This window comes from Girardinichthys multiradiatus, chromosome 15 (assembly GCF_021462225.1).
Source record: "Girardinichthys multiradiatus isolate DD_20200921_A chromosome 15, DD_fGirMul_XY1, whole genome shotgun sequence".
NCBI classification, from domain to species: Eukaryota; Metazoa; Chordata; class Actinopteri; order Cyprinodontiformes; family Goodeidae; genus Girardinichthys; species Girardinichthys multiradiatus.
In genome coordinates this window covers 7,986,208-7,998,555 of record NC_061808.1, presented here as the reverse complement: position 1 = coordinate 7,998,555, position 12,348 = coordinate 7,986,208, and the positions used below count along the sequence as shown (strand labels likewise).

Sequence of the window (12,348 nt, the reverse complement as noted above, 5' to 3'; positions counted from 1 at the left end):
AACAATCCAAATTTATGTATCTCTCCTAGTCATTTTCTTTTATCTGTGTGAAAAAAACAGCCGATTTTATCATATTGGTTGCTGTTTCAATTACTTGTTTGCAGTGCCGCCCCTTCCATACTCACCAGATGTAATATTGATGGGGTTAGCTGCCAGCAGAGAAGTGAGACAAGCATATCTTTTATTCAACAGGCAACCATGCTTCTTGTTGACATTCAGTCGCACCTTGTCTCCATGAGGCAGTTTAGGAGAGAAGATAAACATCCTTTTTATGTGTATGTTGTGGATTATTTAGCTTTCAGGGGAGATAAGGCTTGATATACAAATGATTGGTTTTAACATCCAGCATTTTGATGCAATCCTGTCTCAGTCCAGTTCTGATTGTGACATTGTAATTGCTTTGCAGCACACATTGAGAATTAAAAAGTTGTTAATCATTAATTGTTCCCAGAGAGGATTAAGGTTCTACTTAACTTGGGTTAAATTAGTGAAGTGAGCATCCTGATACGAAGATTTAGGCTGAGCATCTAGAGAAAACACAGCCCTCTTCAAATTCCACATCAATAAATTGAACCGCAGACCTTAAAAGTCCTTTAAATCCGATACTCTGCCCACTTAGCTGCTAATGAAAATGGAAATGGAAGCAGTTTTTCTTTAAGCTCGGGAGAAAGATGAGAAAGACAACTCATCATCTGAGGCCAACAACAAGGACCTGCTTCCTGCTTGAATTTGCATGTCATGATGATAAGTTCATGAAGCTGCTTGGCCCCTCATCAATGTTCAAAGTTTTCTGCTGAAGCTCTGATAGTCCCATCTCTACATGTTGTCAGCAGGGGATCATAGAGAGTAAATTAAATCATTGGTTAGATTTAATTCAGCCTGTTTACCTTACCAGTCACAGAATCACAGTAGGTTTTATTTGTAATTCTTATTTTAAACCATCTTTAAAATATGCTCTCGGTTAGCTTGTTTGGTCTCTAATGACAAAGACCAAGGAACACATCAGACAGGTCAGGAAAAAAGTTGTGGAGAAGTTTAAAGCAGCATTAGGTTACCTACCAGGGCACTATGTGAGATGGAAAACTAACATTGCAAATCACACTCAACACCTCCTCCCTACCTTTAAACATGATGGTGGCAGGATCATGCTGTGAGGATGCTTTTCTTCAATAAGGACAGAGAAGCTGGTCAGAGTTTTTCTGAAGCTGAACGAAGCAAAACTTGAGATTGGATCTTCCAGCAGTACAAAGATGCTAAACATACAGCCAGAGCTACAATGCAATGGTTTAGATTTTGCGTATTTATATTTTAGAATGGCCCAGTTAAAGTCCAGCCCTAAACCCATTTGAAAGACCCGGCTGAGCTTGTGATGATTTACAAAGAGAAAGGAGCAAAGCTGGTAGGGAAATACCCCAAAAGACCTACAGACCTGCTGAGTACAAATTCATCCCACACTTTTCAGATTTTTATTCTAAGAAAAGTTTGAAAACTATGTATAATTTTTACATCACGGTAAAATGTGGGGAGAGTTAGCGTTTCTGTAATATGAACTTATGAGTGGAAGATGACTTGACAGATCAGCAAAAACTAGTATAAAATAGCAACTATTATCAGCAAGCACACAGGCTTTAGATATTTTCCTGTTTTTATTGCTGTAAAGCTCAGATGCATAGATCTAGTTGTAAACAGAGCTGAGTATCTGTCCTTAAGCTAGAGACACACTGCACAACTTTCACAGTCTCCACAGATTTAGAAAAGACTCGGAGTTCACACTAACATACTGGTTGCAGCAAATTTGTGCTTCGCGACCGAACGACTAGGGATCACAAACTTAACAACTGTGCCCTCTAAGGGATCACAGACTGCAGGATTTGTCAAACCAACGAAAACCAATTGAACGCATCAAGCTCTCTTGGAAGGTCTCATGAGGGCCACAGTTTAAAGGTAAACAAACATACCAGCAAGCAGTAATAGAAGATTTTCCCAGAGTTCGGACAGGCTATATATTTTTCCACATCCCCCAAAAAGAAAGAGATGCGATAAAAATAGTATTTCTATCTTAACCTAAAGTGTTTTTGCTGATTGCATTAACAAAAAAAATCAAATTTTTCCATACAGGTTGATTATTTAAAACTAAACCATATGAAACATTGGCAAAATCTGCTTTTATTTAGAAATCAAAAAATCTTTTTGACCTTCCTGTTAAAATTTGTTTATGTTTTGTGTATTTTATCAATTCCCTTCATTACTTTCCCAACTGGTGCAGACTGATGCAGACGTTTTCCAATTGGGAATTGTGGGCAAAATCACGTGGCGTGTCCCCAGCTTTACTTTCTGGACAGAGCTGTAAATGTCTGGAGCAGGTCTAAGCCTTCAGATAAATTGAGTATCTGCTAAATTAAAAAAAACATGGCAACCTAATTGATAACAGAAAACATTGGTGGACTCCTGTTGTGAATACTTGTTTCAAATCCTCATGAAGAAGTTGAAGTGAAATAGCTGTGGTCCAGCTTAAACTGGTCCATGAGACACAGGAGACTAGCTCTGCAAATCTCAGCTCTTCAGCTCAGTGTTTGTTGACACATTGAGGTGGAGAGTTGGTAACTGGCTCCTCTGACTCTCCAGGAGCATAACCATTGTGCCTGTTTTCTATTTTGTGATGTCCATTTGTCAAAATGTTCACGGTGACATCGTCCACCATCCTGCTTTATGAGTGCAACAAAAGACCACTAGCATGCTTGTCCTACAAGATACTAAATGTTTAGTCCCTAGCATATGCACAATTTTAGTTAAAGAAAAGAACCAAAACATTTCCACATGTTTTAATTTACTAGTTTATCAAATCCCTGATACTTTTTAATGTTTTTCTTTTCCAGAGAAGACTGGTTGGCTTGCAATGTATGTTTTCCCCAGAGTGGGAACTCTCCATCCTTTTACCAGAATCCTACTGCTTTGACTGACACGTGGCAATGATTACTCCTGGTGACCTACTGATCCTGTTCCTGTGGTTTAGTCCAGCTGGGATTGAGTGTTCCTAGATTTGCTGAAAGTGTCAAAAAGAAAAGTCTAGCCAGCTTTAATGTTTGCTTTTATTAACACCGGATAACCAGGCATTAGTTTCTGACCTGCAGCTGCGCAGTTTTAACCTTAAACCTTAATTAATGGTATTCAGACTAGAAGAACATAGAAGATAGAAAGCCAGACTTGTTTGACAGACTTGGATCTGATTTAATTCCTCCTCTTGGCCACATCTGTTTACCTTACTTGTAGGTGTTTAATCTTAGTCAGTGCCTTTTTTTGTTTTGTTTGAGAGATCAAAAGTAGTTTTCATTTAGCCGACTGAATGGTCTGAATACCTTGCTTTTGAGGGGGTAGGACCACATTAATCCCTACAAGAAAAAAAGGTTCCTAACCCTGTCAAAGTAGAGGGCAGCCTCTAGTGCAGCCTAAGATTGATTAGCATTACTTAGGCTCTACGGTTGGACTCATTTGTGGTGTACCATTGGATGTATCTTTTTTTCTTTACTATATATGCTGCAGTTGAGTTTCCTTTTCTCATATTTTCTTAAATTTAAATACATTTTGCCACAAAACAAGCTGTTGCAGTTGACCTATTTAAATCAAGGAAATCCACATTTATTGAATATATACATTTATATCCAAGCATTTTGACATTGTTTTTATATTAACTTTGGGTGTTTGGTTCCAAAATCAGTATTTTTCTTATTTAAAAGCCATGAGCATAGCCAGTTAAACCGTTTTACAATAAAGTGAAAGGCCTGTGTTAGCGTTTAGAGTTGGTTGTTTGTGTGTTGCCCTGTGATGGACTGGTGACATGTCCAGGGTGTACCCTGCCTCTCACCCATAGACTGCTGGAGATAGGCACCAGCTCCCCCATGACCCACTATGGAATAAGTGGTAGAAAATGACTGACTGACTGACATGACTGGTTGCAAACCATGTGCTTTTTTGACATCATTTTTTAAAAAATTGAATGTTCCATCGAAGAAAATGAATTAATTACCTCGGTGTACAAGGTATTTATTTTTAAACCTAAACACAACAATAAAATTGCTGTTTCATTTAAAATTGGAAACAAACTTTCTATGTTAGGAACTGTACAAATAAGCTGATCTGTTTCATGTAGCGTTCGTGGCTCTAAACAACTTTAGTTTAGCTGAATCTAGGGCAAAAGGACTGAACTGTTTTGTGAAAGAGGCTAATGACACAACAGATAAAAAACACTACGAGCGTAAACATGAGCAGAAGGAGGAAAACAGTAAGACTATTTTTTCTAGGAGAAGCTGTGCCAAGAAGATTGATAATAATTTATCTCTCAGGTCAACCAGGAAACAAAAATCTTTCACATAAATCAAATTAGGCTTCATATTCAGTAAGTTAGGTGTATTATCGCCACCTGTTACACTGGAGTTTAAAGTTTTTGACCCATAAACTGAACACTTTGAAGCAGGGAAATCCAAAATGGAAAATGTGTGAATGCAGTAACAAGGTTGTTAGGATTTTGTTTTGGCAAACGTAGACACAGGAACCATGTTGAAGCCTTAAATCCTTGCAACCAAAAGCTTGTAGAAAGCAAACCATCATGTTTAGTAACCGTTCACCTTGCAAAAATGTCCCTCTGCACCATATCTGTTTAATTTAGTGGTCAACAGTTGCTGATTATTTAATACAATTTATGTGCGGTAGATAGGCTATATATAGATAAACTTACAACCAAGTGTCATCACTTATGTAGCGGAGGACCCCGGAATGCAGACGGACAGGCAGCATAATGTTAAGTAGAAGGTTTTAATCTTAAGAAAAACACAAACTCCCTCATTAGAGGAGGCAGGAACAAAATAGTAACAAGACAGGCATGGCATGATCCTTAACCAGGGTGGCATGATCCAAAATGTTTCCGCGAGGACTGAACAGATCAGAGGTGTATATATGGAGCAAGAACCAGGTGAAATGAGGAGACTGAATGCTAGGTGCAGGTGAACCGAATAAAATTAATTGTCAGACAGGAGAGAACAAAACGTGGCTGGAGCAAAACAGAGACTCTTGAATACAGACTAATAGAAACACAACTAGTAAACCATGAAACCAAAGCATAACTAGATCCAAAAAACCTAACTTGACAAAACATGAACTAGAAGACTAAAACTAAAGCATGACCAGGAAAATAATAAACAGAAGCATGATTCAAAACCTATCAAGAATAATAAGAAGAAGAAGAACCCAAAAACACCCACAAATCATGACACCAAGCTGATTAACATTGGCACTGCAGTTCATTAGAAAATTACATTGACTCCTATCGTGACACTTGGACCTGTTTTTCATCATCAGACATAGCTGTTGTGGAGATGACAGATGCTTTCCGCCAGCCCTCACTCTTCTACCATCTGGGAGTCAGAGAGAGCTTCAGCATGGCCAACAACATCATCCTGTACTGCGACACTAACTCGGAGTCTCTCCAGTCTCTGCAGGTAAGCCAGCATGTAAACCAGAGCAGGCCTCTCTGCATCACTCCACAGGTGATTAAAAACTATATTTAGGTTGAGGCAGGAGGTAGACAGACATGTAATTTGGTGGCATAAATGTGATGCAAGAAGATGCTTCATTGTTGTGAATCAAGCTTCACAGATCACCGGTGATATAATTTGTTTATCTATATTTCTTCCTTTTTTATTAGGTTACAGTTTTTTTTAAATCTAATAGTTAATCCAGAGTTTATTCATATGAGATAATATAAAATTATCCTATAGTGTATTTTTAAAAATTGTATTTCAGCTATATACTTAAATCTAAGACTGAACTGCTATTTTAACATTTTAAGCATTATTTAAAAAGTAGAGAATTATAAGAAGGGCAGTTCTCTTTGGTACTGTTTAAGGCTGGGATTTTTACTATTTTTTGGTTGGGGCTAGTATTATCATAATCATATATTTGTACCTCATGGGCAAAACTTTGTTGCCTGTGTTGTGACTATGACTATGAATCTGAAAATATAATTTAATATGAATAATTTAATATTTTATCAAATAATATTTCGGTCTGTTAAGGGTTGTCCTGTGAATACCAACCCAGTAAGGCGATGGTATTAGGACAAAATAGAAAGGTGTGAGACGAGCTCTGACATAATTGAACAGCACAACTCTGTAAGCACACAGAATGAATTCACACAATTTCTTGAAATACAATAATTTATTAACAAAAATATGTCAGCACAAAGTCAAACATATTTCAATCAACAAACTCTTTACTATGCTAAAACAATCCAACTAAACTACCAAGCAGAATTAAAGAATAACTAAGACTAATGGGCTATGTACAATATAAACAAGTTGATTAAAGATGGTTAAAACCATGACCGAAGGAGTGATGCAACATTACCATCCAATGTTTATATTTGAGAACCAAGGATTATCTTGAAGAATCTGAAAGTGAAGTTAAGTTAGTCTTGGAACTAACTTAGGCAATAATCAGCAAACCTTTAGACAACCCTTCACAATGCAAGATCAGATAAAATATTATTTTAATAAAATAATGTTTTAAAGAATGATCTGCTGAAATAAAACTAACCTTCTGGATGACTAATTCTCAACGGTGTCTAATTAGCTGCCTTTACTTTTTAAAATAATATTTAAAGAAATATTATAAAGGGGATGGTAAAATATTTAAGGACGTATTTTGGAAAAGAGACAAATCTTTCTGGAGAAATGGGGCTCAATGGTGTTTACTTAGTTATCAAGTTTAGCAAAATAATGTTTAGGGACTATTATTTACTGGACTGAAAACTAACAACCTTTCTGGGTAAGTATTCTTTAACAGTCAAGCCCGTGTCCTTACCTGTTAGCAGTTAAAGCTAACAAAGAAGCTGATAGCTTAGCACCAGAATCAAACACACACCTTTAAAATACCGTCAATAAAAGGGTTAAAATGCATAAGCGCGGACGGCGCGTTATGATCAATCTTCTGTGTTTAAAATCACCCTTTAAATAAAGTTTGTCTTAACTTTAAAAACACACAAACAGAACACAAAGCTGAGCACGTGTGCTGCAGATAGCCTGCTAGCACTAAGATAGCTGAGTTCAACACAAACAAAACCAAACTTCATAAAATGAAAAACTTCATAAAATATTTTTCTGCCCAAACCCTAACCTCCTTTGAATTGTGTTGAGGAGGAGTCGTCCGGGCGACGACGACATTTGAAGAAAGCTCTGTGAACAAAGGGTTAGCTTCCAGCTAACCTTCGTAGCTGTGGATGAAAGACGGCTCGTTCTGTCCGCCAACCAACTGCACATTACCGTAACCATGGTGATGCGGGGCCATTGCCCTTCCTTCAGACTTGGCTTGTAGAGACAGCGTCTCTACTGGGGACTTCTCTGGAACACAGTTTGCTTCTGCAGGCCTCAGAGAGAAAGTAAAGCAATGCTTATACCTTAATTTCCCCTTTTTATGAATGAATACCGGATTCTTTCAACAGTAATTCACTCGTACTTAACTTGTGCATATGATCGCGTGATCTTATGACACCCTTGGATCCAGTTTGAAGAGTTTATGTCTTTTTGCCAGCAAAGAGACATTAGCGCGCTGCCTCTCCGGCCAGATCGGACCATTGGAAAGGTGGGGATTTCATACGGGCAATGGCATCATGGAAAGTCCGCTGCTACCCACCTTTCCCCTTCTGACGTTGTGCTGGAAGTTGGTTAAATGCAATTTATTTTGAAAGTTCCAGAAAAGTTTGTACCGGAGTTTTAATGTTGTTTCCATGGCTGTGAGTCCCAACACCTGCAGCACTAAATAGTGATAAATCACTGCTAAAACATGTAATAATAAACTGTGGCTTCTGTAGAAATGGAGAATATAATTGTAAAATAGATTATATCAGCGAACAATATTGCACACTATCAGTAAACATGTGGCAACACTTCAAAGAGTTTTTATATGATCTCAGCTCCATTGAGTCTGTTTTTATGACATAAAATTTCTCAAGATGGCATTCCTCAAAGCTCAATTGCAAACTGCTTCCTGGTAAAGGTTTTCTATTCCTGTGGTCTCCTCTTATCTGCATGGGTGGTGCAGCTTCATGCCGTAAAAACCAGCCTTCTTTCTGGTAGGTTTGTCTGATCTCTGTCAGCTTATTAAATTACTTCAGAGGATTTCTTTCAATAATGGAGCTCTTTTAACCGAATTCACTTAGTTCAAAAGGTCTTCGTTGAGTCAGTATAAATGTGGCTACGACAATTTCTAGTTAAATACTCCTGAAAGTAACATTTTCTTAGTGTAAAAGCAACAAATTAGCAACTTTCTGTGGATGAGTTTAGGATTTCTTTGGCTCTAGTTCTTTAGTTAAAATCCACCCAACTTTGGGTAAAACCACTTTTATTGAGTTTGCGACACATCCCCATCAGTCATTATGTTGCTGAATAATATATTAATAATTTTCAGTTACATACATAGATGTTTTTAAAGTGAAATAACTACATTCATTTAGCAGGTCAGCCCACAGATTTCTTTGACTAGGGTTTAATTTCAGGGATTTTACCAATACCTCTTCTGTGAGTTTTGTCTTGAACCCGAACAGGTTTCTGCATAAAGCTTATAGTGAGAGAAAAACTAGGATGAAATAGTTGGCAAGACCATTGTTTAATGTTGAAAATTACTGGCAAAATAAATAAAATGCAATCCTTAAATCTTTCTTGCAACAGGAAAAACTCAACCATGCATGCTGCAGGGATACGCTGTTTCATACTAGAGAAGTTATCAATTTAGCATTTCATTTAGTTTTACTATTGTAAAATTACATGATGTATACAAATTGTTCCTGGGAGAAAATGTTCCTCCCTAATCTCTAAATGTATTTTTCTTTGCTTTAATTTCAGGAGATAATTTGCCAGAAGAACACTGTGAGTACACAAAGCTTTTTTCACCTTTCCTTTGCCTTTCGCACATTATTCACCCATTGCTCACACATATTATGTTGTGCAAATGCAGGGAGCAGAGCATCTAATGCCTTATGCTTCTGTTCTCAGTATTTGCACTTGTGCAGCAAACTGGTTGAGGAGCTGTGATAATTGTTTGGTTAAAAACAAAAAAACTGTCTTTTCTTTTCACTGTCAAGATGCATTCCCCCAGATGACAGCTGCTTCGTGTGATTTGCCACACATGGTGCATGAAAGACCGCAGGCTCTTTGAGAATTTAACTTGAAAAAAACTGCAGCATTCAAATAAGGTGGCGGCTAAACACTGAGGAAATCCTGTCCCTAACTGACAGATTAGACTGTAACCTCTGAATTTATTAAACTGGTATAAAGATTTTGATGCCGATTAAATTCTTAGCCTCTTTTTTATTGGCAAATGGTCACAATTTTCATAATTTCCTATGATGAAAATTTGAAAGGAAAACATTTTATCTAATAGTTACATTAAGATCACCTGTCCAACCCGGCACAGGTAGTGATGTAAAATCAGAGGCAGGAGCAGGCTGATGTTGTCCAGGTGTGAGATGAAAGGCTTGTCTATCCTAAGTGGCTTTTCACAGTGGACAGAGTAGGCCCCACATTTCTGTTCTTTGACTCCTGCAGAGTGAAGAGTGCTGATTATCACTCACAAACTCAGAGTGTGAACTCATACATGCCACTCGAATACACACACTGTCATTTGTTCTCACTCACTCCTTTTTGAAAAACACTGGCCTCTGCAACCACTACTAATCCTGCATGCTCATACAAAAATTCTCCTAAAATGCAATACTGTAATCACCGACATTTATGCTTTATTGTTCTATCTCTTTTATGTTGGCAGTGATAAGTGTTTAATAACTTTTCTATTTTTATATTTGTTTTTAATGTTTCTATAAGGAAATGAAATATTTAATATGTTTCAAAGACTGCATGCTTACATAGCTGTGCCTCCTTGTTACCCTTCTTCAGTTCACTCTTGCAAGCTGGAGATCAAGGTCTGGGCCAAACCTCCACTGATTGTGAGCCATTCTTGTCTTATTATTGCTTGGAGGTGATCACAGTTTGCTTTATCAACTTTTTTTGAGAGGTCCTATTAGGTTCTCATTGAGGTTCAAATCTGGGCCACAACCTCAAAAATTTCAATGTGCTTATCTTCTAAAGCACTTTGTTATTGCTTTGTTTAGTGCTCTTTTATGGTGGAAAATACACAGGTCATCACCAGATCGTGCCATGGTAGCAGGACTCATGGTACTGCTCACCTTTTATTTTATTTGGACAAGTGATTACATAGAAAATCCAAACTAGCAGAGAATTAATCAGACAAAATAACTTTGCATCAGTGTTTTGTTGTCCATCCTTCCTGCAGAATTTGAGTCTGTGCTTGACTATTATCTTGGAAAGAAGTGGCCTCTTTGCTGCTCCTCTTTTCACAAAGCCTAAATTCACTTGTCTGCCCCTCATTTTCTATGTAGATGCTCTTACAGCCACCTGCTGCATTAACCCACTAACAATTGTTAGTGGGTTAATGTGTATCTTCTGAGCCGGGTCTCAGCTAAATTTCTGGGCCTAAATCTCATTATGGTGACATAATGACAGTACAGAATCTTAAATCTTGAATTGTCACCACAACAACCGAAATCACAAAAAAATTGTTTCCTTTAGATTTTCTATGCACAAATAGTCTTCTGCAGATGATGCTGTTCTGGATTCCTCTTTATGTTTTAGAAAGCATGAGTTGCAAACTGAAATGGGATGTTTTTAACTGCCTGCCATCATAATTAAAATCCAAGTTATTAAACATTTTTGTGACACACACTGTGTATTTGACTTCAGTTATACTTTGCTCTCAATGAAGATATTTTAAATATAAATATAGAAGAAGGAAAATAAAAATAACAGTTTTTGTTAATATGTATATATACAGTGTTTTTACAAAAGAAAAAAGCATGGTTGAATTAATGCAAATACGCATGGTATCAATCACTACATAGTGATGATTTCCAACACATTTGTTTCACCCTCACTGATTACTGAGAACACTGAGTTTTGTCTGCAGTTCGCAAACTACCAAAGATTTACCGTATAGAAGAAAAAAGGTCTTTAGTGGTTGTTTGGTTAACGACAAAAGCTGCCATGTATAATTAAGCTGTAGCAACAAGTTTCAATCTGAGTGCCAGCTAACAAAAAGGAGAATTCATCCACAGTCATAGTCCCCAAAATCCCCTTAAGCTACAGTCATCACCCATTTCACCTCAGGGAGGTTTTGCCTGTAAATGACTTGTGCAAGTTGCTGTCAGATGACCTGCAGCTGCTCTGCAACAGTCAGGAGCTTACGGAAACAAACATGCCATTTGATTCCTGTGACGACATAAATAATACACAGACAGTAGAACGAAATATAGCAGCAGTGTTTTGCAACCTGCTTTAGCTAAGAGAAACGCATCAGGGTATTATTCTTTCAGAGTTGGCCTGCCGCTGCAGCAGCCGGTGATGTCATTAACCACTGTTGCACAGGAGGAAGTTGTTATCAGTAAATAGCTTTCATTGCTTCTACACCACACCTTCTTTCACTTGCTTTTCAGTTGGCAGTGAAGGCATCAGCTGTGGTGTTGGTTCTTCTAAAAAGGTTCCTGTAAAGCTGAAAACATGATGGATCATTAGAGTAAGGATGCAGCTGGGTTCCAGCTCACCCACCCTCTGATGCTCATGTTGTGTGTCTCTGTGTATCTGACATTTATGAAGAGGCTTTATTTTGTGTTTCAACCGTCTGCACACACCACAGATTTCCTCTTTCTTTAGCACCAAAAGAACATCAGAGCTGGATCATCATAACTGAACCACAGATATCTAAAACAAAATCTAAATAAATTACAGCGGATGTAATGGTTTGCACTGAGTGAGCAGACCAACTTTAGTTTCCCCTTAATTATTTCTTGCTCAACAGACTGGATGAAAATGCAGTCCTATAAGTTTATTATTATTATTAAGTTTGTTGAATAAGAAAGCTGCTCTTAATGGGGTTGTTGCCACTGTGATTGAGCTGCTCTTACAGCTGCCGCATGTTTAGTTGGACTTATTGACAGTAATGCTTTGTGAAGTAGACTAAAAATATTTGAAGCAGAGGAAGCAACTTAGACTTCCTCAGGGCAGCCTGCTTCCCGTCTCCTTACAGTAAAAAGCTTGCAGTTTGTTCTCTATAAAGTCAGTTCTGTATACTTAACATAATTTAGACAATGGAAATTAATAATAAAATTACTTCTTTGCTTCTTCAACCTGATGTATAAAGCGAATCATTGTAGCTCAAATTTAGGACATAATTTAGAAAGAAATTATGCTTAAGGGGCAATTATCATATTTAAAAGCTAAAAAAATCCAA

The 12,348-nt window shown here is 37.5% G+C and overlaps 1 protein-coding gene across 1 annotated transcript in view; it reads left to right on the top strand.

Annotated features, from left to right (window-relative positions):
* Positions 1-12,348, top strand: part of map3k5 (mitogen-activated protein kinase kinase kinase 5) — an 86,950-nt gene that overhangs the window by 17,327 nt on the left and 57,275 nt on the right. Inside the window, exons 2-3 of the mRNA XM_047388226.1 lie at positions 5,353-5,492; positions 8,892-8,915. Coding sequence (XP_047244182.1) covers positions 5,353-5,492; positions 8,892-8,915 — 164 coding nt within the window. The remainder of the gene's footprint in view (positions 1-5,352; positions 5,493-8,891; positions 8,916-12,348) is intronic.